Below are 26259 nucleotides of genomic sequence, written 5' to 3' on the forward strand. Positions count from 1 at the left end.
GAGAGAAATATCAATGTATGGTTGCCTCTCGTGTGTCCCCTGCTGGGAACTGGCCTGCAACCCAGGCATGTGCCCTGACTGGGAATCGAACCACGATACTCTGGTTCGCAGGCCTGCTACTAGTTAGGTTTTAAAGACAGTTATCCCTCGATTCACTTTATAGTGGGTTGAAGAATGTCTCCAGAAGATACATACGGGTCCAACCCTGGTATCTGTGAAAGGGATGTTATTTGGAAATAGGGTCTTTGCAGATGTAATTAAGGATCTCAAAATAAATCACCCTGGATGCTAGTGCACCCTAAATCTAATGGCTGGTGTCCTCAAAAGAGGAGGAGAGGACAGAGACACATAGAGAGGAAAGCATGATGTGGAGACAGAGGCAGAGAGTGTCTACAATGAAGTGTCTACAAGGTGAAGTGTCTACAAGGCAGGGGATGTGAAGTCGTGTCACCAGAAGCCAGGAGAGAGCCGTAGAACAGATGCCTCCCCCTCTCAGCTTCCAGAAGGAACAAACCCTGCTGAATTCTGACTTCTAGCTTTCAGAACCGCAAGAGAATATATCTCTGTTGTTTGAAGTCATCAACTGTGAGGGAATTCCTTACAGCAGCCCTTAAGAAACTAATTCGTACTTCAAGCTCAGCACCTTCTAAAACTGAACTCATAATCTTTCCCCTGGTCTGCTCTTCATGAAGTCCCCTAGTGAATGACAGGCCATCCGGTCAGAAACCTCAAAGTCATCCTATGCTATTTCTAGTGTGATCTTTCTAAAATACCAACCAGATCATGTCACTCCTCACCTGGAAGCTTTAAAATCCTCCAGTACCTTTTATTATAAAAATTACACTCCTTATATTAGTATATAAGGCCCTTTATTTTTGTGGTTTCCATCTATTCTTTTTAGCCTCTTTTCCTGCCCCTTCCACAAACTCATACTTTTTAAAAATTAAAAAAAATATTTATTGATTTTTAAAAGAGGGAAGGGAGACAGAAACATCAAAGTGTTGTTTCACTTACTTATGCATTCATTGGTTGATTCTTAAATGAGCTCTCACTGGGAATCAAACCCTCAACCTTGGCGTAGGGGGATGATGCTCTAACCAACTGAGCTACCTGGCCAGGGCCCACATGCTCACTCTTTACTTCAGCCACATCCAGTATGTGCAGTTCCCGTGTATTTGCCTGAACACAGCAGGTTGTTAAGGATTCTGTGCCTTTGCACATGTGGATATTTCTCTTTTTTATCCAGCTATTCTCCTACTTGTCCACTAAAACTCAGCTCAAGGAATGTCTGCCAGACAGCCTTTACTCTTTCTCCTCATCACAAATTTCTGATTTCCATGCACCTCCCTGTGATCCCAAGCATGTCTCTATTGTCACATTTATCCCACTCTAACTGATATTTATTTACTTGCCCATCTGTCTTGTCTTTAAATTTATCCTCCCCCAAATTCCATTGTCAGTCCCACCTTCTCCCGACAATTACAGCCAATCATTGCTCCTCTGGGCTTTAACTGTCTATGGCTCCCATGTGATACCTCATAAAACACTATCTTATGTTATTTCATCTTTCACACATATGCTCTGCTCCTGGGGAAGCTGTAAACTCATTACAAAGTAGGGGCAGTGTGTTATATTTCTGTGCTGCTCCAAATCCTGAACACGTTTGGAGACAAGTATATAATATGTACTTAGTGACTTTGATGGGTGAATATTGAATCAATTTTTTTCTTTTGAGTAAAAAATATTAATACCTAAGTGGACATGTGCCCACTCTAATGCTCACCATGCATTACCCTGGAGAAGAATCTCATTAACTCCCATCTCACCGAGTGTTCTTCCTGGGACCAGGCCTGCCTCCTCCAAAGGTAGCCTCTAGGATTTCCAACATGATATACTAGAGAGACCAGAGTATACTATTAATCTCTCTACAGTTTTTTTTTTTTGCTGCTTCCCCATTGCCTACAAAATAAATATCACTTTCTTAGCCTGGTATGTAAGACCCATCATAGCTGAACCCAGGACTATTTTTCCAGTCTTTCCTCTGATTCTACTGCACATCAGACTGGCATTCATCATTCTCTGCATCTTCATGCGAGTTCATGTTTCCTGCTACTGTGCGGCCTGTTCCATTTTCTCTTCTCCTCCTGGTGAACTCTGTCCTTCCACAACTGGCTTCTCTATATCACTTTCTTCTTTAACTTTCTCTGACCCTTTCTTCGGGGGGATGGAGGAGGAGGTAAGGGGAGGGTCTGTGTTTCCACAGAATTTCATGTTTACTCTAATATAATTTGCTGCACTGAACCATGGCCGTCTCTCTTTCTCCTGGACAGACTGTGAGACCTAGGGAGCAGGCACAGAGTCTAATTTTGTTTTATGATTAAGGTAGACGTTTCTGTCACACTAGAAGTTTAGTAAATGCTTGTGAAATGTACTAAAAAGATCTATTTCAACATCCTCCTAGGACTGCCCCCCTGCTGTCCGATGTCCCTCTCCTGGGGAGTTTAAAAGCACCTCACAGTGTAAGTCCTGCCCATGGCACTTTTGCAAGTAGCTCACCATGCATGTCCCAGACTCACCTGCTCAGTGACCGTTTTCACAGAGCCAAGTACTTGCTGTGCATTTGGCTGGTAGAGCTGAAAAAAAAAAAAAAAGGAGGGCAAGAGCGCCTTCTTTTTTAAACTAACTGTGTTGATGGAAACCTGGTTTGAAATAGGAGGGCTCTCTTGGGGCCCTAAGAATCCCACTCCATCGATTTTGTTTTCCTTCTAATCTCTGTTTGCTACAAATGTTCTATAGTTTACTTAGGTGCTAAAGTGATATGGTTGTGATATATTAAAAAGCATCCTCTTGTTTTGTGGTTTAGTAAATAGTGGGAATGATGTAATTTTCCAGAAAAATTCTGAACTGTTACTCTGTGCATAGAATGCTTATTATTGACACTAACTTTAGTTGAGTTCTGATAACTCACTACCATAGGACCAGTCGGAATGCTTAATATTATTATGCAGAAAACAACATCTCTGCTTCCGTCTGGTGGGAGAACCTGCCTTTAGCTCAGATCCCTGTCGATTGCAGTTGACCCATGAACATGGATTTGAACTGTGTGGGCCCACTTATATGCATATTTTTTTCAATTAAAAAAATGTACAGGACAGTACATACAGTACTGTAAATTTATTTTCTCTGCCTTATGATTTTCTTAACATTTTCTTTTCTCTGGCTTACTTTATTGTAATAATACAGTACAAAATATAGTACATAATACATATAACAGACAAATATGTTAATCAACTCTCCATGTTATTGGCAAGGCACTGGTCAATAGTAGGCTATTAGTTAAGTTTTTGGAGAAGTCAAAAGTTACACGCAAATTTTCAACTTTGCAGGGGTCAGTACCCCTAACCACCACTTTGTTCAGGTCAACTTAATTTCTTTCACCAGTGGGTGGGTTTTAAAAAAATTTTTCCCTTCCATCGTGGTAAAGAACAAAAAGGACCAAAGGAAGCTAGTAAACTGGAAAAAGAGAGCAGTCAGGTTACAGAACACTGAGTAAATGGACAAACTAGTGTTTCGCTACCTACAAGGAAAGTGCCTTAGCAATGCCACCAATAAAAACTGCATTTAGAGAAAACTTGATGCAAGTGGGCCAGCAAAGCTAAAAGACTTTCTTCAAGTCGTAACATAGGCCCTGAGCCAAAGGAGCAAGCTCCTGATACAGACGAGAATAACGTGGCACACGGAAGGGGACCAGGCGCCCGGGAAAGCTTCGGCCTGAGCAGGACAGATTATTCTTTGGCTGCACCGTCCTTAGTGCTTATTGCATATATTTATGTTTGGTGAAGCATCAAACTGCATCCACAGCTCTCACTTCACTGAGTGGATTCTGTTCATCTTTCATTGGCTTCTTAAAACCCTACACCAGTTGACCAAGGTAGGTAATATTCATAGTGGACAAAACAAAGGACTTTCTGAAAGCCTATTCCATCCAGGCATTTGACACATAACAGTTCTCTAGAACACATGGCTGCTGGCTAGGAGATAGAATTATGATGCCATAGAACGCTGGCTGTCTATTAAGTTTGCTCTCTTCAAACTCAGAGGGATTGTGACATCAGATACAAAGGAGCCAATCATCTCCTCCCTCCCTTCTTTTCTTCTTCCCCTTTGTTACAATTTAGTTTCACAAACTTTTATAAAGGGTCTAGTTGCTGTGCTGAGATACAGGGCTAAATTAGCCTCTTTTCTTCAAGAAGTTCACAAGGTTATATCAGAGGCAGACAAATAAGTACAATATTTTGTAATAATCACAACAGTATTAACATGCCTGGAACTTAAAAGACACAAAACATAGAGATGAGAGTGATCAGCTCTGAGGGGTTGAAGGAGTTGGGAAGATTTTTATCAGTTTGAGCTGAGTTTAAATTGACTTAAAGTGCGACCTTGGAGAAATACCTTGTTTATTTCTCGGGGATAAGGTGTGTGTATTTGTTATTCCAGCAAGCCTACAGAATAAACTGTACTCAAGAAAGATGCTTAACTTTTGATGATTAGCTAATGCTCTCAGAATCAAGGCCTGACTTGAACAGAACTGGGAACCAAAAATTGTAACAAAGGGCAAGATTTGCTCAATCTGAACCTTAACCAGTATGTTAAAAAACACAGAAACTAACATTAAGGAATGTCACAACTGCAAGAGATCTTAGAACTCATTTAGTCCATGTTTTTAGTATGTAAATAGGAAAAACAAGTGTTTAAACAGTTGTGTGAAGTCATGAAAAACCACCATTGGCACAGAAAAAGCAGGAATGCCCACCTTCCAGGCTACTCAGTAGTTGACCTTTCAACTTCTCTAAGATACTGGGTTGGCCAAAAAATCCATTTAATTTTTCCTTAAAATAAAAGACATGTATTTCATTTTCACCAATAATTTTACTGATCTGGATATTTTGAGTATATTGGTTATCTCCTGCATGGTAGAATGCTGATTGTTCTCGATGCCTCAACTAGAGACATTAATCAACTCCAACCTTTCTACCCAACTGTGGAGAAGCATAGTCCGCCCGAAACCTCCCGCAGGCACTAATTGACATGTACCATCAGTCACAGCACATTCTCCGTACACTGCACACATCTTTTTGGTTTTTTTTGCATTTCAGTTGCATTTGCACTTTTCTTGAAATAATAAAACATAATATGCCGAAAGTGTTGTGTATTTCCTTCCATTTTCAATATTTAAAAGCTACATAAAAATTCACCAATTTTCATAAGTTTTTTTAAAAAAATGCACACTGATATGACAGCTGTCATGATACAATGTAACAAAATTGTTTCCAAGGAAGTTAAAGATAACTAATGCTACGAGAGCCACTTACAGAAAAAAAAACCCAAATGGACTTTTTGGCCCACCCAATATTGTAAGAATTCCTAGATTCTAAACTTGCTTCAATCATAAGATTTTAATTTCACAACATTTCATTAAATGATTGGCTCAACCATTACCTTATTGTTGAGATTTAGAGTGGTTCTAACTTAATTTTTTTGCTAAATATAATCACATTTGTAGTAACAGTGATCACAGCACTTATGAAACACTGTATATGCCAAACACTGTATACAGAAACACTGTATCTGTGGTTAGTACTTCGGGAGAATTAGTCCATTATAATAATTCTGTGATGTAAGAACTATTATCCTTCTGTAAGGACGATGAAACCAAGGATTAGGGGTTAAAGTGCCCACAGCAAGGAAGATCTAATCTCTAATCTGACATAATATTCTAACTTGTTTTTTATGAATATGTGCAAAGGATTGTTCAAAATTCCAATTGCCTATTGAAATATTAAGTAATTGGCTCCAAATTAAGAAATTTGTGAGGTTTTTCTCCATTTCCTTCCTCCTCTTCCATATAGTTTTAAAAGAAAAGAGCATCTAATAAATATTTAATGGGATTTTTGTGATTTTTTTTTACTTTAGTAATTATTCTACTATGATAAAATAACATGCGTTATGAACCTTTACAGTTATTTTGTGGCCTACAGGAAATAGTAGGAGCACAGGTCCCAGAAACGAACATCTCTTTTTAATTAGGGGATCATAAAACCATTGTAATTAAGAGAAATAGAAACAAGAAGTGGTAAAAAATCTGAATTTCACAGTACTTGGATATATGCATGTTTATATAATTTCAAGTACCTTAGGGAATGGAACTGAATTAAAATATTTAGCAAGCAAACACCCTGCTCCCTGCTCCACACTTACTGTTTTAATGAATAGAAAAGGAGGATTTGCAATCAGTACATCATTGGATGGTGTATAAAATATGAGCTTTCAAAGTGCTTAACGATGGTTGAAATGGTTCTATTTTTTAAGTAGTTCAAACTTTTGATATGACTTACTACACCTTTTTGAAATAGTGTCAGACCGAGTCTGAACTTTCACAAAATATCAGTTAGAGAATCTCAGTTAGAGAATTACTAACTGGAACTTAAAGTGATTCTAAAATTATACCACCAATTCCTGTCCAATCCCGAGGGATTAACTTTCATTTGTGAATGAACATCTGGGAACTAAAATCTATTGACTTGGGTACCCTCCCAGTGGGCCGTGAGCATTGCAAAAGGTAGAAGCATGAAGAATGGAAATTGTACTTAAAAGAAAGGAAATTGTAGTTTATCTGTTTCATGCAGATAAACTCTGGGTGTTATAAATGAATTTTTAAAGGCCTGAGAAGTGAAAGAATAAAAGGGTCAAACATACTTCTTTAGTAATCAAAAACTTCTGCTTCTTTAGTAATCAAAAAATTCTTTAGTAATCAAGGGTTTTTTAGGAAAAAAACCCTTTACTTTTTCTAGACGGAAGGCCTTCAGCTGACCCCGGGCCCTCCATCTCACACTGGAGACCGTCTGGTACAGCTGCTATCTGCCGTGTAGTCTTGGTGTCCTCCAGCCCGGGGAGCACGCCGGAGTCTCAGTGGCAGGGGGCGCGCTCGCCTTCAGCCAGCAGCATCAGCAGGAGCAGCAGGAGGAGACAGAGCAGCAGCGGCAGCAGCAACAACATTGCGGCTCCTTGGGTGCCCGAGGCCCGGGAGGAAAGCTAGTGGGCTTGCCAGGGCAGCGCCGCGACCTGGCGTTGCCACGGCACCCCTGTGCGCGTCCCTAGCAGCCGCCCGCCCACGTCAAGGTTTGTTTAATAATCGCCTGGGTATTTATGGCCTGGGCTCACCGAGGCCGCGGGGGAGCCAGGAGACCGCGCCGGGCAGCGGATGAAGCGCGGCGGCTGTGGCCCAGGGCACCTCCCCCCGGCTTCCCGAACCCTGCCCGGTCCCACCCGAGGGGGAGGATGGAAACATCGGCCACACTCTGAGCCCCGCAGAAAGATAACACCCTGCCCGCCTAATCACCCTGCGGTCCTGCGGAGGCCACCAACTCGTCCCCTCCACATCTCCATCTCCCACATCCGGGCCAAGCAGAAAAGCGAGCGATGGCAGAAAATCTAAGGAAACTGATCTCCAGCGAATCTTTACGATTGATGCACGACAGCCTGGAACGCTGGCTGAGGGAGTACAACGTGAGTCAGGGTTGGAGACTGCTATGCGCTCGCTCTCCCTCTAGTTCCTTGTACAGCCGGGGGCGGGGGTTTGTTAGGCCTAGCATCAGGGTGGCTGCTTTGCAAAGCCCAGGGGGTTGTGACATCCAACTGGGACTCAGCCTCCTACCTAGATCTCAGGGAAGGAAGGAGGGGCACGTGTCTGCCGGAGCCCTTTCTTCCCCAACGCTAGGCGGCGCTGGGGAGGCGCAGCCTGCAGAGGCGGAACTCGGAGTGCAGCTGTGGAGATCGCAATCCCTTCCTTTAGTAGTAACCAAGGACGCTAGTGGCCCTAACAACGGGAAAGACCTTCGATCCACCGGTGTGATGGTCAAGTCTGCCTTTCTCCCGCCCATTACTTCCGCCAGCAATCCACCCTCCTGTTGCCATCTCGAATTAGTTTTACTACAGCCCTCCTCCTGCTTCTCCACAAGTCTCCCACTGTGCGGATATCCAGAATAGATGTTTATTAAAAACACACCCAGTATTTATTATCCAGAAGTGAGTGAGACGGTCGCTTGTCAACGTTGCCGGTTTCACTGGTCCGTGTGGCTTGTAGGCACAGTTTCAACACCAAGGCCGATTTCAGAAGGCCTGCTGCCGGGACGTTTGTGAGAGGCCAATATTCTGTCCTCAAACCCAGAGCGCTCTTCAAGCCTTTTTAATCTCCTTGCAGGTTCCCATTACTCATCCCCACACAGAAGGTAGAACTCCAGTGCTGAACGTGCTTTGCATTTGGTCTGTCCATCTTAAACAGGACAGTTCCACTCTTAATAGCAAGTAGAATGGCAAGGCAGACAGAGCTGGGGTCCTGGAAACAGAACCCCCCGGGTTCTGGGCCTGGTTCGGCATAGAACTAGCTGAATGACCTGGGGCCATTTACCTCACCTCTCTGGGTCCCCATACCTCCCCTGTTAAATGGGAGAGACTGGACTAGATCATACACAAAGTTCTTGTTTTGGATCTCAGTCTTTTGAGTCTACACCAGCTTTTTTCTAACATCCCACCAGGAAACAGGCAACTGGCTGCTGCCCTGAGTCCCTTGGTCTTTCCCCTTCAACCAGAGCTCCTGTTGGATGGAAACTCAACAGCTACAGCTTTCTCTATAGCTGTCCTTCTTCGTTTTTAGTGTTTGCCTTTCTCTGTTGACTTTTAAAGAAACAGCACTGACTTTTCCAAGATTTCAGGAAATTAAAATTTACCTCCTTATCACAAAAAACCTTGGCCCTCCCCTCCACCCGTCCACCCCTCCACCTTTAAAATTCCCTAATTGCCACCTAGTCTCAGGAGCTCAAGAGCAACAAATCATAATACGTATATTTACCTTTCTTAAAATGACCTGCTACAAAAAAAATTATTGCCCTGTGGCCTAAATAAACTGTGAATGTTAAAAAGTATATTTAGTTTGTTAGAAGACATTTAACATATATAACTATAATGTTTGGTGGGCCAAATTAAATGATTGTTTTAGAAACTATGTGTGAGTGTGAAGAAATGTCAAAGTTTACTGTTCTTTCCATTCTCATTAACAACGGTCCCTTCCATTCCCCTGTGCTTCAGCCTAGCTTCTCTCCCTCAGTTCCTCCCTATGCCTTCCACCCACCCCGGCCCCCACATAGCAGACACATACTTTCAGAGGGCAATGCCTTCCAAATTGTCCATTTCCTGGGCTACATCATTTCTCTTTAACTCTCTTGGCATCTCTGTCGCATTTGACTGTTGACACTCCCATTCTTCTAAGGCTCTAATAATTTATTTGTCTCCTTGTCTAACCCATTCCCCTCTAGGGGGGAATGTTCTTCAAGGGCTAGACTTTGGAACTCTTCTCCTTGACCCCCATTCCTGTTTTGTCTCATGTATGGTTGCTGATGAATCTCACCTATATTCAGGCTCTGTTCTCATCCGGGCTCTCCCGTCTCTGATTGACCATTGGACATTTTCAGTTGTGTTGTCATCTCATGAAAACAGTCTAAACCTGACCTTAGCCTCTCCTGTGCCCCAAACACTGACCTCTTTCCTAACTTAATCATCTTCATCATGACACATGCCACATTCTTTCCACAAGAATCATCTGTTGGTACCAGCTTCTGTGTTCACAGAGAACATGAGTGTTTTTGACCAGTCCCGCTGCTACTACCTGTGTCCACCTTTGATGTTTTCTTTTTCATTTGGATCATAACACAAATAATGACCCAAAGTGATTCTTCTAAAGGCCAACTTACCCCTCCGGCAAAACCCTACTGATTTCCTGTCTTACTGGAAATCAGAGCTCATGTTTCTGCAAAGGCCATCGACCTCCTACACAATTGTGCTCCTTTAAACTCTGTGGCCTCTCATCCTTGCTCAATCCACCCCAGCAATACTAGCCTTCTTGTTCTTTCTAGAACAAAACTGCTCAATAGAACTTTCTATGATGACAGACATGTTCTCTAGCTATACTGTCCGATAAAGTGGTTATTGGAACAAATCATAAAAACAATGATAAAACATTGTGGACTCATTTTCTTTTAGTTTTGAAAGAGATGGTGGATTATTGCATTACTCGGCCTTTAAAACTTGGATTCCACTGGATGTTCAGGGATAGCTTGTTATGAACACATGACTTTCAGAATTGTTTTTCTCCTTTGTGGTTATTGAGAATGTTGGTGAAAGACCATAGAGAATCCATTATAAACTGAGTCAATTATAAAGAGTTTAATAATTCATTCCACAAGTGGTGGTTGAGCTTCTGTTATGTGTAAAGGTTTGGGTTAGACAGTCTACACCTTTTGCAGTGCACACTTATTAATTTATTCATTCAACAAATATGTTTTTCAGACTTACAATGTACCTGTCTGTGCTAGGTGCTGGGAATAGAAATGTCAAGTGCATCTTAATGATGAACTTCTAATTGGAGAAGAAAACGAAGGAGAGAGGAAGAGCGTTTGCAAAAAGGGAGTTGTGGAAAAGCTGGCATATGTGGGGGACCTATGAATAATAGCTCAAGGCAGGGAGTGGGGATGAGATGAGGCCTAGAAGGTGGGGTGGGGGGGAAGAGGATGGAAGGCCTTGGGTGGTACATTAAGGAATTTTGACTTGATCCTGAGGGCAATGGGAGGAAACTAAAAGCATTGTGCAGGGAGGACACGTGTTTGGATTACATTTTGGAAAGGTCACTCTGGCCATTGCCAGAGGGACACTGGCAAATAGGGACACTGGAAATTCTAGGGAGAATGGACAGGGCTGGGAGGTATGTTAGGCAAAAAATGATATGACTCAGCCTCTTGTAGACCATGCTGGCACATTTAGTAAACAAGGTCAAAGCCTCTGAGAATGGTCCTTAAGGATCAGGTAAGAGGATGCTGCCCCTAGCACCTCTAATGTGTGCAGCACCTGCATGGTGTCGTTGGTCAACAGTAAAAGGGTCAAATAATCATGTCATTACCATGGGGATGTTAGGAGAAGAGAAATTAGTCTCCTGGCCATATTAGCAGTACCTGGGGGAGGTCAGTTCCGGACTGACACACTCCCCTCTGAGATCCTTTTATTTCCACTCAGAGTCCTGTGGACTAGGGAGTTAACTTTGGTCAGATGTTCTGAAATTTATTACTTAAAAAAACATGCTTTATGTAATTATAGTGGCAGTTGCTAAGAATTTACTACATCCTTGATAACCTCATCTCTAAGATAGGATTACATTTCTTAAAGTAAAATAATAGACCCCATGATATTACAGGCTAGAAACTTTTGAATATTTAACAAGTGAGTGGGGATGGTAAGGCCAGATGGGTAATGCTTCTTCTTACTCTCCTCTTGTGTTATAGAAATATTCACTACAAGTGAAAGCAGAATATTAAATGTCAGCACATAAAAGAGGAACTCTTAAAGAGGTGTCTCCTCTGTTTGCTTTAGAATAAACTTGTGGTTGAACTAAAGGCTGCCTCTCTGCCAAAAAATGCCGGATTCTTAGTACAAAAGGTCATTGTAGTTGCTATGGTGTCTTCAAACAGACTCCCTGCCTGCCTTCGCCCTTCCCCCTTAGTCAACTTACTTCTACGTTCTTGAGGATTCTTGTAAATTTATGGAGAACATTTTCCTTCCCTTCAGGACCTTTATTTCTTTACTAGACATACTATGCTGCAGTGATGAACAAATCCCCAAACATTAGTGTGTCAACATACAGAGGTTGATTTCTCATCCATGCAAAGTCTGACGGCAGCTCTCTCCACCACTGGCTCGGGTTCTGGGCTCCCATTTGGGGCAGCGGCCATCTCATTATAGGACCTTGAAGGTCTGCAAGGGAAGAGAGAGAGCAAGGAACCTAACACTGCTTTTACACCACATACGTCACTTCCACGCATCACCCCTTGGCCAGAATTTGTGATGTGGCTCTGGTCCATGGCTCCCATTGCAAGGGAGCCTGAGAAATGGAGAGCCCATGAGACAGATGAGTGGTGCTCCCCTTCCTGCCCCACCGACTGATGATGAAGTCGTGGCTATGAAAGATGTCGACAAGGGGTTAGGGCAGCTTATTTATTTTTAACAGAGGGGCTATCAGCTTCTTAATTTGCCCTTTCTTATTTTCATCTTGGACAAACGTGTTAATGTAAAGATAAATTGTGTAATATTTAAGAAGAATAAATAATAGAAGACATGCAATGGGAATATTTACTAGGGGTCAAGACACTAAAACCTGGTGGAGAAGCCTACATAGAAAAGCTTTTGTTAAATTGTCAGGGTACATATAAGCCTACTTTATCTTATAGCTAAAATTCATGAGGACTCATTTTCTTTCTCATGGTGTATTTTGGTTTTAAAACGTTGCCGTGGCGGTAGTGGCGGTGTGCAAAGCCAGCCATGATGTGAAGGGCTGCTTTGAGAACAGAGGCGCTTAGAAGGCTGTGGTAGGAGAGCCCGTGCAGCCTGTTATAACCATCACAGAAAGAGCCCTCAGAAGCATCCGAAACTCTCTGCGTTGCCGTTAAACCTTATAAGAACCTATGAAACGGCAGGTTTTATTTTCCATATTTTACAGATGGAGGGCAGCTTGCCTGCCCAAGCTCACTCCTTTAGAAAGGGTGCAACTTGGATTTGAAACCAGGTCTCCTGCTTGCCAAGTCCATTGTCTTATCTCCTGCAGAGGAAGGGAAGGTGTAGGGAGATACACCTTACATCTTGCTGCGTCCATTTCCTGCCACCCCACCTCGCCCCGGTGTACGCACCCTGGACACTGGGAAACAGCGAAGGTGGGGGTCAGGGCTTCTGGGTGAATTTCCACGACCAGCGGCAGGGACCTGCTGCAGAGCGCCGCCCCTCCAGCCTTGGTTCCACTCACTGATGATGGTCTCTTTTCCTTGCTCTTCCATGAATTCTCTAATAGGCATTTTGAAACGGTATTCTTGTTGTATGTAAAAATAACTTTAAAAAGTATATATTTAAATACAAATGTCAAATGAACCACTCACTTAATGTAAAAACATTCATATTTTAAAGAAATGTACTATTTAATTCTTATATACGAAGCATATTTTGTTGTGTGAGACTGAAGTTTCTTAAAGTGGAAATAACTGTATTTTGTACCGAAATTGATGGATTTAAACCAAGGTTCGCAAGTTGATCACAAATACTTAGTGACAAATTGGGTTACTTTAGTGGTGAAAAACCTTCTCCCTCTTTCTCAGGTTGTGGAGGAGATTCAAGTTTAGGAATAGAACCACAGGTGGGAGAGAACCACTGGTAGAGAGGCGTGGACGACCAGGCTCTCGTGGTGGGAAATATTAATAAGGTCAAAGCTGCTCAGGAGGAAGTGAAAGGCATGGAAGGAGGGGAGGTCGTGCTGGGGCACACGGGGTGTGTGGGGGGCAGAGCAGGACAGTGACTGGAGTGGCGAGAGTCACTGGAGGGAAGTCAGGCTGGATGAGCTGTGCGGAGCCCTTTTAGGAAGGACCTTGGAAATGGGGCAACATTTAGGCTCAGGTCTTCTGTTTGGGTCGGACAGTGGAGACACTGAAGCGATGGGAACAGAGCTTCTGTCCTGTTGCTCGCCTTCCCTGTACTGTGAAACTTCTTCAAAGCATAAGCCGTCCTTTCGTCCTCAGTGCCTTCGCTTATTCAACCGCTATTGTTCCTCCACCTGGAAGGTATATTGGGACGCCCTCCCCCTTCCTTCTGCCGGCCTGGCTCTCATAGCAGTCACTAGAAGCTACCTGGTAGTCAGTCAGATCCAGTCTCTTTTTTCCTAGTCCTTTTCTCCTTGACTTCTCTGTAGCAATAGACACATCTTATCAAATCTTATGCCAGTAGCTGCTTTCCAGAAGCTGGTGACTCTCAAATGTGTCTCCAGTGTGGGCCTTTCCCCAGGGCTCCTGCTGCACCTGCCTTCCAGACAGCTGTGTGTGGAAACTGCACATCCTCCAACCCAACGCCAAGCGCACGGGACCAGTGTCCCCTCCCCCATCTCTCTGGATGTCTCTACTCGGGGCCTCTGGTTGGGCAATGGCATCACAATCTCTGCCTGTGGCCCACGTTAGAAACTTCGGCCCTTCCCTCTTGGTCCTGCCTCACAGATGAGTTCATCAACCCCTGAGGACTCTCCCTCTTAAATATTTGTCAAACACCTCCCACTTTCCCCTTCTAATGCAGTTGCTCTTATTCAAGTTCCCATCAGTTTTTAAATATGTGGGAAAGCCAGATTCCTGGGTATGTCTAGGGCAGATGTCAGGCGACCTTGGTTGCAAAGGCAGCTTCATGCTGTCCAGAGAATTCTGCCCCTAACAGGACTCACAGTATTTTTAGTCATCGTGGTTACAAGACGCGGTGAGCAGCTCTTCTCTGGGGGGTTTCTTTTTGATAATAGTGCTGGTGGTTATATTCCTGGACATTCTACTCCTCTCTCTCACTTCTAGCTTTCCTATCTGCGTGGAGCCATGAGGTAGTCTGAAGGTTACTTGTTCAAATTCCACACGTATGACATGGCGTGCGCCTTTGGAGTTCCCTGCCTTCCTCTGCGCCCACCTCCCATCCAACGCTGATACAACTGTTTGAGGGATTGTTTTTGTGCCTCCTCATTGCCCAGACCCGTGATTCCCAACATGGGGCAAAGCACTGTTCCCGAGGGCAGAGTTTGTAAAACCCACCCACAGAAACCAATGCACTTTACTTCACAACACGGCGCACGTACCTTTATGCATATGTAAGTGAAGCAAAGGTTTCACAAATCTGATCTTTAGAAATTGTGATATACTGTGTTTTCTCTTAGTTTTTCTTAGGCAGGGGGACTGGTTGAGACTTTCTCAATTGCTCTCACTTCCCACTAATGCTGTTTGCATTTCTCAATGTTGTTTACACAGAAAAATCACCTAGAAAGCTTGTAAAAAATGTCAATGCCCAGGCCCCACTCAGGAGCAATTAGAATTTCTTGGAGTAGGAGCCCACAGAGTTCCTCGGGCGAAGGCTTTGTTGTGTCTTGTGGCTTCTTACCACTTCCTCCTTTGAGCCTCACTACCAAAATCTGGTCCTACCTTTTTTACAGCAAGTAGTACCCGGTTTTGCATTTATTGACATGTTTATCTTAGATCACAGATTTCTTGAGGGCAAAAGACTATTTCCTTTGTTACTGAGTCCCGGGCACTCAATGTTACTGAGTCCCAGCACACAGTGGTGCCATCCCTAAAGACTTATTCTGAGCATAAATGTGTGAGCAAAGCAGGGAATCAACCATCTCCTTTGCCTTCCCGATTCTTCTTTGTCTTCCTTCCTGGATGTCCTTGTTCCTTACTGCTCTTGTTTTGTTTTCCATCCACTGGCCCTTCTTCCTTAGCCCACTTCTCAATCAGCAAAATTGCCCTCAGCCCGCTCCCCACTCTGCTCTCCATGGTGCTCTCATCTATGTCCGTGACTTCCACTCCCTGCCCGCTGACAGCTTCCAAAACTGCACCTCCAACCCCACCTCTCCTCCTCCATCCAGACTGATTTTTCAGCTGTTTTGGGGAAAGCATTATGGCTGAGACCACGGCTCCAGTGTCAGAGGCTGCAAGAATGAGTTTAGGTTCCAGCTCAAAAACTGTTTCTTCCAAATTGAAGATCTATGTTGTCCTCATTGATGAATTTGGGGTGATGGGTGGTGTCCAATCTGTAGGGTTGTTTTGAGGATTCAGTAAAACAGTGTATCTAAAAAGCTCTTAGCATGGTGCCTGGCTGCCATAGAGTTGGTACCCAATAATTGCTAGGCAGTATGACTGGACATCATCATCCAAAGGTCCAGCAGATCCCCCAAACTGTTCCCCAAACAGCATCATCCCTCTTATGCCTCTTACCTGTTCCCAAACCTCCTGAGCTCCTCCTTAGGTAACGCTTGCATCGGTGGGACCTTGGTAGACACAGATGTGATGTGGGGCTGTGTCTCCACAGCCCTCAGCCTCTTTCAGGCAGATGATTAACTCTGCCTACCTTCCTGCCGGGCAGGCTCTCTAATCCGAACTCTGTCAGGTCTGCTTCTGCTAGATTGAACTTTGTGAGATGCGAAGCAAGTCTGGCCACGTGATGTCCCTTCACTGGCCCTGTCAAACCCACATGGCCCAGAGGCCATGTGACAGTCTTTCACTATCTGGTCCCTGGACCCTGTACTCCACCTTCCTCTGTAATACACCTTGTTGTTTCTTGCCTTGTTATCTGCTGTTCCTCCTCCTAAAATATCCTACCTTCTTACCCCTCACCTGTCACAACCGTGATATTTGTCCCTTCGGTAGCTCACTATCCACCTAGAACCCTTCATAAACTCTCAGGTAATTATTTAACCCCTGTATGTTTCCCATTCTCCATCCCGCTTCCCCAGCGGGTGAGATCCTTGACACCAAGCAACTTTCATTATTATTATTTTTTAAAAATGTGACTCTGTGTCCTGAGCTGGCAGCCCAAGTCCTTATCTAGAGTAGGAACTCAATGATTTATGAATGAAGAACCTGGAGAGTCTGTGCTTTGGAACGAGGAGTCAGTACCATCAGTTAGTTCATGTCTTTATTTATCCTGTGTGAGTGTGTGCTCTACAGTAACACGACCCTACTAAACCTTGAGGGTCTTGCGCAATGCTTTGTGTTAGAGGCTGCAGCGTGTTGTGACATGTCTTGGGGACAGGAATGGTCTGACGGTATATTCTCTTCTGTTATTTATGTTGTGCCCTCAAACATTTGACAAACATTCCTTTGGGTGCTTACTTTGTACTGGGCACTGGGCGAGGCATAGGAGCATATAGGAATAATAGCACAAAATCCTTCTAATGATTGTGTACCACCTCTGCTCTGCACCTAGGTTAGCTCGTGAGATCAACGTCCTACTAAATAGAGAAAACAGAGGCTCATATGAGAAATTTCTTTTCTAAGGGAATGCAGCTAATCAGTGAAGAACCAGATTTGAACCAAGGTCTGCCTTATTTCTAAACTGATCACCCCTTTAAATACTGAATGCCACCTTGTAGGTACAAATTATGGAATTTGTCTGAGGTGCTGAATATGCATTATTCTGATTTAATTCTGCTAACACTCTGCAAGGCATTTTCTACCCCCATTTCTGGAGAGGAAATGGGCTCAGAGAGGTAGCCTGTGTGGCATCACACAGAACTTGTGACAAGTGACAGCTGAGACACTCCTTCAGGTCTGCTCGACTCCCATGACCATTCTGCGTCCACTTAGCACATGGCATGGTCTAGCCAGGATGCAGAAGGCTGTAAGGGGAACTGAAGGTCAGTGTTATGAATGTAGGAGCGAAACAGCAAGGGTGAGGAGCTGCTGGTTCAGCAAGACAGGAGTGGAGACAGCTGTTTAAGTGTGTGCTCCAAATTATGTTAAGTCGCTCACTTATTTATTCATTCAACCATCAACTATTTTGGGGCACCTCAATTAGCGCTGTGTACTAGTGGCAATTAATACAGAGAAAGGCAAAGTCATTAAAAAAAAACCCCAAAACCACATAGTCTTAGAAGAAAGCGATAGGGAATAAGACAGAGAGACAAGTGGCCAACAGAAATAAGTGCTATAAAGAGCTCATCACTGGGTATGATTTACTGGGCACAGAAAGTAAACTAGTATCCCTCTCTGGGTTATGATGAGTCCATTGCATCCAACTTCTTGCCAGGCCTGGAGGCCCGCCCCCCCCCCCCCCCCCGACTTCTGACTTTGGTTCTCAAGGTTGTCAAATTCCTGTCTGCCATAGGGCTTTTATCCCTGCTGTTCCCACAGTCTGACACGTTCCTTCTCTAGCCTCTGCACTAAGGACAGCTCAGTGACTCCTCCTCAGAGAGGCCTTCTCTGCTGCCTCCCCACTCACTCTTTGACATGTCAACTGGTCCTCCCTCTGCTCCCAGCACTAATCACCATCTGAGGGTCAGTACAGTTTAGTGGTTAAGAGCAAGGGGTCTGGAACTATCAACCTTGGGTTCTGGTCTCAGTTCTGACATTTTATTAGCCAAGTAACCTTGGGCAAGTTATCTAACCTTTATGCATCTCAGTTTTTTCATCTGAAGATGGGGACAATAATAATGGTACTCCTATCTTAGAGTGTACTGTTGTGGGGATTAATGGAGTTTGTATACATAAGGCATGAATAGTGCCTGGCACTTAGGGGGTATGTAATAAATCCAAATGAGTGAATCATCGCATATTCACTCATCCATCCAGTATGAACTGTGTTTGCATATATAGAGACTCTAGAATGCAGGGCTAGAAATACGATAGTGGGTGACCAGGGCAGGCACTGTTGTCTGTCCACAGGGAGCTCACTGCCTGCTGGAAGCACTTCTCTTGTTGACACAGGTATGCATTTTGTTGTAAATTTTTGCTTAGAGGTCATCTAAATGCTTCCAATTTATTCTATCTTCCTAGTTTCTATCCTCCTTGTAACCCACTTCCTGTCTCGGGATTCACTGTGCTCACTGCACTTATTATGGCTTCAGATGGCACATCCATCTGTGCATTTTTATACCCACATGCTTTGTTGATTGCTCACGGTTGGGTCCCTTCCTTTACCGTTAGACTCATTTAGAGGTTTAACTAGTGAGGAACCAGCAGAAGCTCACCAAGGGGATGACAAAAGCAGGAAAATAACTAAAGGACCTACTACCTCTTGGCTTCTTCATATTCTGCTCTTATTGCTTAGAATGCTCCACAACCACTCGAACCACCCCTTTCCCCAAGTTTGCCTAATTTCTTCTCACTTAGATTTCACTTCCTCTCTGCAGGAGGTCTTCCCTGACTTTCCAAGACAATGGGCTCTTGAGTAGACCTCTGCTCACCCTGGTAAGACTTGCTGTTCCACCGCAGGGTAACTGTCTACTCTGCTGTCTCCCCCATGTGTCTGCGTGTACCGTATGGCCTGGGCCATCTTTTTTTGTCTCATTCTCCATTGTATCCTCAACCCAGCAACACCGTTTCACTGTTAACAAGTAGTATTCTTTATGTAAGTATTGAACTTAGGTAGAGGACAAAAACCAATAAAGCAGGTAAATTAGGAAGTAATGATTTTTACTGTATTGCAAAGGGTCTATTCACTTTTAAAAAGAACTGTTTTTTTCAGGATTCCATTGAATATGGAGTCAGGGCTATTGCTATTAAAATGACACCCCAACCACAGTGGCTTAACACCCACCAATAAACTTTCTCAATTATGTAACCTTCATTGTAAATGTTCAGTGAGCTGCCTCCCAGACCTTGTGGCTCCACCATCCCTATGCCACTGGGGTCTTCTGCCATTGGCTGGCAGATGAGGAAAGGAAGAAAAGAGAGTCCCACAAGGGGGTTTCTTCTGGGCCACCCCCAAAAGTGGCACACATCATTTCCCATCACGCGGACCCAAGCTCCGTCACAGGGCCCTACAAACTGCTAGGGAAGCTGGAGAAACATTCTAGCTGTGTGTCCAGGAGGAAAGGGACCTGCTTTGGTGCACGCACAGCAGAGTCTGCCCTGGGAGTCCACAGAGGGTTGTAAAGTGAGGCCCTTGTCTACCTGCAGTAGGAGTGAAGAACTGAACTGATGTCGACCGTTTTGGCTTTGCAGACAAACTCATGTGATCAAAACCTAAGTCTTTGCCTCGAATTCATTGAACAAGTTGCCAGGGTACAGGGACAACTCTTCGGAATCCTCACTATAACAGCTCAAGAAGGTGAGAATAACCTGTGTCCCCCCACCCCTTTGGAAAGTCTTTTCTTTGTGCTGTCTGAGTTGGTGTGGTAGGATTTCACTCGCTGACCTGACTTGTGGGTTATTTTAGGAGGACATTATGATGGTGTGCAAGTAATCAAATCGCGCCTTTTGCCGTGGCTGGAGGCCTCCTTTACTGCTGCTTCCATGGGAAAACCTGTTGACAGCAAGGTCCCCTCTCTACAGGTATGAATGCTAAAGATTCTCCTTGACTTTCAGTACCTCGAGCAGGCTCTGGGAACTCAAGTATAGGTTTTGACCTAGAGAGGGGCTCAACTCTACTTTAGGAGATTGGGACACAGGTATGAAAGGTGAGTTTCTGTTTACAGTAGTATGGGGCATATTGGATTGAGTTTTCTCTTAAAAAAGACCTGGATTAAAACATCAGGTTTGCTTACTTTTTAGTCGTGTGACCAGGCCAGTCATCAAGCCTCGGCTTCCTTGGCTATAAAAAGGGCCTGGTGATGATCGCTGTGTGGTGCACTGCTTGGCCCACACTAGGCATTAAATAGTAACTTTTAGAAGATAAAAACAGTCACCCAGACAGTTAGGGTACCACAGGGGCTCGGAAGAGAAAGAGATTATTAGATAGGAAGAGCTCAGTATTCTGAAAGAGTGAAATGAAATGAATTGGAAAATCCAAGATAACAAGAAAGCTCAATTCTGGTTGACTGATAAAGGGCATCATAATTTCTGGCTGATCTGGCTTCAGAGGACAGGGTCAGTGTTTTAACAGCTGGAGATGAGATTAGAGAACATATACCTTGCTTAAGGCATTGGTATTATTGTATGTTGGTAAGCAAAACATAGTGACCTTGATTTTAAATGTCTATATGGATCTCCATAAATTTCTTTCTAAAATGGAGGCATATTGAACAGGTTATTCTAAGTAATGGGGCCTTATGAGGTAATGGCTGAAGGGTTTCTGTTAGGGATCACTGGACAGAATTCTTGTCCCTCTTCTATGGTCCTGGGTAGGTTGTCTAACCTTTTAAGTCTTAGTGTCTTTGTGTGCTAAATGGGGGGCAATGTTTTTGCTGGCCTAATAGGGTCATTGGGAGAATTAAATGTGATAAGCATGAGAGGCAACTTACGTGTCTTAAGTTTTCTGTAAATATCAGTTGTCTTTAAGCAATTTTTTCCCCTGGGGATTTTTGTATGCTGCCTAGATTCTTACCTACTATGCATGTTATTCAGAGTATAGAGATATAGGATGATATTTAAATGCCTTTCTTAAAATCGAGGTATAATTTACCTACAGTGGCATCCATAGGTTGATGCCTTTTGACAAATGCTTATTATATCCATGTAACTCTCACCCCTATTGAGATATAAAACATTTCCCCCACTCTGGGGCATTCCTTGGCCACTCCTCAGGCATGTCCCTGTACCCCCAGGGCAGCCGCCCTTCTGATTTTTCCATTCCAGACCACTTTTGTCGGCACGAGGACTTCCTGCAAATGGACTCCCACATTATGTACTCTTTATTTTGTGCTTGGCTTCCTCTCACAGCTTCATACTTGTGCAGTCTGGCCATGGTGTTTCACGTGCTCAGACTATTTTTTGATGCGTGTATCTTCCCAGGACACGTTTGATAAGGAGAGACAGAAGGAGTCTAGTGCTCGGGACCGGGACTCACAGCAGTTAGACTCGGAGCTGAGGGCGACTCGCAGCCAACTCAACCAGGTTCAAGACGAGTAAGAGGAATGCAAGTTATCTTTTTCCAAAAAGAGTTCATTTTTCATTTTAATTTTTAAGTTTGAAAGGATAGTCATGTATAATTATTTGCTAATTATGTGTGTGTGTGTGTGTGTGTGTGTGTGTGGTTGGTGTCTGTGAATCTGGGGCCAGGGTTCCCCTAGTGTGTAGTGACCCCTATGGCCCAGGTTCTCTTGGCTCCATTCCTGGAGCTCCTTCCTTTCCATAGGCTCATTATTAGCCCACATTTATAAACAAAGGAAGATTGTTCCATGAAAAATCTACTTTTTAGGGAGAAGAAAAAGAAAAGATGCAGAGGGAATGGGTTAGGGAGGGCAAATAGAAAACTTCAGAGAGGAAGCAAGATGAAGCAGGCTGCATCTGATGGTCAGCTGCACTCGTTTGGGGGGTGAGACTGAGAGAGCAGACTCTTTAAATGATGAACAGTTCAAGAGTCTGGAGTAACTATTAGATATAAAAATGTATTTAAAAAAAGTTAAGCAGTGCCAGGCAGCAACAGACACCAGAGTCATGCTGTGCACACAACCAGGGTAGCCGCTGAAGGAATCGCCACAAAGGAAATGGCTAACTTGGGATTGCACTTGAGGAAGAGAGACATACATGCAGGAAACTGCATTTGACACGCTTAACAAAACGCCATCAATCAACAAAGCGTTTCCTCCTCCTACGGCATCGATCCACTGTGGACGTGTGTGGGGCAGCAAGGAATTCTTTGTTCAGTAGTTCGGGCTTCTGATGGAGTAGGGTGTGGCCTTCTGCCTCGTTCTCTGAAGAGATTTCCTCCTAAGGCCAACCTCTCTACTGATTTCATTTTGCCTGATTAGAAAATACAGATTTCTTTCTCGAATTGCATACAACAAATAAGAGTATAGAAGTGCAAGTCACCCATTATCTCGTCGCTGTTAATATTTTGGTTTTGGTCTATTTTACTCCAGACCTTTTTTTTTGTGCGTGCTCTGTGCACCCCTCCACACGCCCCCATTCACTATTCTAATTGGAACCTTCATCCATGAGCAGTTTTATAGCTGCAGCAGTCAAAGTTGGCAAATGTAAGGTACAAAAAGCATAATTCCTCTGAATTTTTGCAACCTATTTCAACTAACATCAGCTGATTTGGAGTGAGGTGAGGAAGATCCTTAGGTTTGCTCCTTCTTTTCTGGTTTATTGTAGTTCTTTTTGTGTAAATACTCAGTTAATTACAAGTCCAGACTTCCATCAGGGGCGCTGTGTGCCCTCTCCAGGGGTCTAGTTGCTTTTGCTTCCTTAGACGGATATCTAGGGGTAGAAGGGTACTCGCCTGCCCTTCTGGTGCTGGGGGAGAAAGGCTTTGGTCTTGTGCTGCCTGCTGGGTTCTTGCACAAAACAGTTCCATCGGGGCATTGATGTCTTATGCTGATGGTTGCCACACTGTGGCTTGTGTGGTTAGGTCTCTGGGGCATTGACTGCTCGCTGCCACTGCTGACTAGGTGGCTCCATTTACCTCTTGCTTCTTTGAGATTTTGCTGGTTCTCTCTTTTGCCTGCCCTAATAGGAGGCAGGAATTCCTACCTCCCTCTCTTATCACTATAGTTCTATAGTTAGCTATAAGGGGCAACTTGGACTGAGAAACTATGACTGCATGCATTTTTTAAACTTCTAATTTGCAAGTAATATGAAATACATAAAATTTGCAAGAGGCATACTAAGAGCACCCATATACCCTCCCATATAGCTTTGCCCTGTTTGCTCGATCATTTGCATGTGTGTGTTCTCTTTAACTATATATATATCCCCGTCCCCCACCATCCATCTGAAAGTTGCATACAGGAAAGTACTTGTTGCTTGTCTCTGAATTTCCTAGTTTTTTTTGTTGGTGTTTTTTTATGAACCCACCTATGGTTCATATTCTATTTTTATTTAAGGCCTCACACCTTCTGTGGCAACCAGCTCCCCGCTCCCTCTCCTACTCTGCCTACCTGTCTCTAAAGTCAGGGTGCTACCTGCTGTGGAATGAGTGACCCACCCAAGGAGGTGCCCCTGTCTGACCTTGTGGAGACCAGCTTGGCTGTGACTCAATTGGAAAGGTGCACATTCCAGTGCGGGGCTGAATGGCTCGGGTCTGCCCAGGACTGACAAACTCTGGACCAGGGAAGTCTGTTTGATTTTATGCCTGGACTCTGGTTAGGAATCTCACTTTTCTGCATTTCTTATATCTTAATCAGTGAGACTATCCAGTCCAATCTGCTTTCTAAGCATCTCCCACACTTGTCCCTTTTTTTTCTATTTTACTGCTCTGGTTCAAACTTCTGATACCTCTTGCCTCAACTCATTACCTTCCAACTGGTTTCCCTGTTTCCATTCTTGCCTGCTACAAGCCATTTCTCACATAGAAAATATAGATATATTTTTATTTTATTATGTCATCACCCTGCTAGAATGCTGTGCGTAGCCTTCCTGGGACCCTGCAGCCCTGCATGACCTGACCCTGCCTCTCACATCACCCTCACGCCAGACTCTCCTCACCTAGTCTGCTGTCTGCTGCTGCTTCACCGTGAGGCCTTTCAGGAAAATGGAAGTGTCCTGCTGGCTGCTTGCATGGTTGGCTCCTAATTGTTCTTCAGGCCTCAGCTTAAATGTGACTTTCTCAGAGTCCGTTTGTGACCACGATACATCAAAAGGTCCTTCCTGTTCCTCTCCTTAAATTCTCTTCCACAATTAGGAATAGCACTTCCTACAATTTGGAGCCTTTAAACAGTTGCTTGCATATTTGTGAACTGGTGGACTGGAAACTCCTGAGGGTTACTTACTGTCTTGTATCGATGTTTTCACACGCTGTATCTTCAGTACTCAGCGTCATGCCTGGTGCAGTCAGTTTTCAGTAATTTGCTTATGAATGAATAAATCCATAACAAAAAATTTAAGTAAATATTCATGTGCTTAAAACAATTCTTGGCCCATGAATGTGCCTCCCCTTCTCACTGTATGTCATCCAAGGCACCACATTAGCATGTATGTTTGCGTATATGTATATGTGTTCATAGGTATATGCCATGTTTTGAAAGGAAAAACCTACTTTATTCCTGTTTTCTACTCTTTCACTTCTTAGCTCATTTTGTCCATTTAATTTTTTTCTCCAGTTGTCTCCCTCTAAAGTGTTCATTTTTCCACATGTACTTTTAAAAACCTAGAACACATTCACATTTGAATTAGATCACAACAATTCCTTTCAACTTGCAGCAGGCCTGTTGCGAAGTTATTGCTTCTATGGCTTTGTTTTACTTTAGACCTTTTGTTCATTCATTTTGGGTGTTTAAAAAATGTATCTACTCTATGATAGGCACTTTTTTAGGTGCCAGGGATAAACAGATACATAAAATGGAGTTTTTGTCCTCGGGCAGCGCACAGTGTGTCTGTGGTGAGACTGCTGAGTGGAGCTGAGCCAAGCAGAGTGGTGCAGGAGCTCGGGGGGGTGTCAGGGGTCTGCAGAGGGGCACTCTAGGGTGAGGACCTGTTGTGTGGGTGGGGATGGCAGTGTTTCTCTTTTAGCCTCAGGACTACTGTGATGAAAGAGCCCGATGTTCTAGGGAAGTAGGGCCACCTAAGTCAAGACTTCTTTGCCAACCCATGATCTCTCACAGCACGAGGACAACTTAACTGAGCACCATTGGTCTTCGTCCACTGTCAGCCAGGACATTCCAATTTCCTTTTAACTTTAGGTAGGCTTAAAGAAATGGTGTCATTTACTATGATTTGCCTGCGGTGGGGAGAGTCATTACAATGAACAGTGACTGAGTTGTGCAGAAAACTCAGGAAACTCATGCTTAATAAGGGATGGAAGTCAGAGGCAGACACCCACAGAATGGATGGCAGTCAGCTGTAATTGTGGAGCAGTGTATAGGTGGGAAAGAAATTTTTTTAATATTAAGGAAGTCTAGAAAAATTAAGTCAAATTCAGCTTTACCATGCCAAGTAATCAGAAGAGGCAGTAATATATTGCAGAAAATGAAGATTTTATAGAGTGAGGCGACCTGGAGACCTGGTGTCATTTAAGCAGATGAATTAGGAGGGTGGGAAGGAGGAATTGAACAAGTTTCTTTGTCCTTTACATTTTACTATTAATTGTTACGACATAGCCTTTTAGGGGGTTGTAGCTTTATAATTTCTTTGTGTCTGACACAGGAAAGACGCGAGCATGTTTTTGCATCTAAGTGTACCATAATGTTTCCAATGTCATCTGATTGAATGCAGATGTCTTATAATTTGATCTTGTTTATGTCAAATTTGTGTCATATGCCAAGAGTTCTCTCCCAAGAGAGAACCTATGCCTTGATTTAGAAAGTCTGCCAGTTTTGGAAAATCTGTCTTTAGTTACCGATTTCTCTTACAGTCTGGCTGAAAGCGCAAAGACTCTTGAAGCAACCAAGAACAGATCGGCCATATCCCTTTTGGCTGCAGAGGAGGAAATAAATCAGCTAAGAAAGCAGTAAGGAAAAAAAATGACAGGATTATTGCAGCCTGCTGATTAATCTTTGAATTTAGCTTTTTTGGTGTTCCATTACAATATGAAAGAATCTGTTCACAATCAAAGAGGAAAGGGAACAATATTTTTATTAGCATTTTAGATATTTTTCTTACTATAAAAACGTTACCTGTCTACCAAAGAGAATTTCCAAAGTACAGTGTAATATAAAGGAAACTAGAAAACCTTTCTAGAACCAGTTATTGTTACCATTTGACATTCCAATTCGTACATTAGAAATAGAGTTAAGACTACAAAGTAAGTCTAAGTTTACAATTTTGGACCCCATTT

The 26259-nt window shown here is 43.6% G+C and overlaps 1 protein-coding gene across 1 annotated transcript in view; it reads left to right on the forward strand.

The window, feature by feature from the left end:
- The first annotated feature begins 7056 nt into the window (after positions 1–7056).
- Positions 7057–26259, forward strand: part of SPATA18 (spermatogenesis associated 18) — a 37009-nt gene continuing 17806 nt past the window's right edge. Inside the window, exons 1-5 of the mRNA XM_037134798.2 lie at positions 7057–7566; positions 19608–19713; positions 19822–19937; positions 21336–21448; positions 25837–25932. Of these exons, the coding sequence (XP_036990693.1) occupies positions 7480–7566; positions 19608–19713; positions 19822–19937; positions 21336–21448; positions 25837–25932 (518 nt within the window). The 5' untranslated portion in view covers positions 7057–7479. The remainder of the gene's footprint in view (positions 7567–19607; positions 19714–19821; positions 19938–21335; positions 21449–25836; positions 25933–26259) is intronic.

This window comes from Artibeus jamaicensis, unplaced genomic scaffold, assembly GCF_021234435.1.
Source record: "Artibeus jamaicensis isolate MK-2021 breed Jamaican fruit bat unplaced genomic scaffold, CSHL_Jam_final contig_889, whole genome shotgun sequence".
Lineage (NCBI taxonomy): Eukaryota > Metazoa > Chordata > Mammalia > Chiroptera > Phyllostomidae > Artibeus > Artibeus jamaicensis.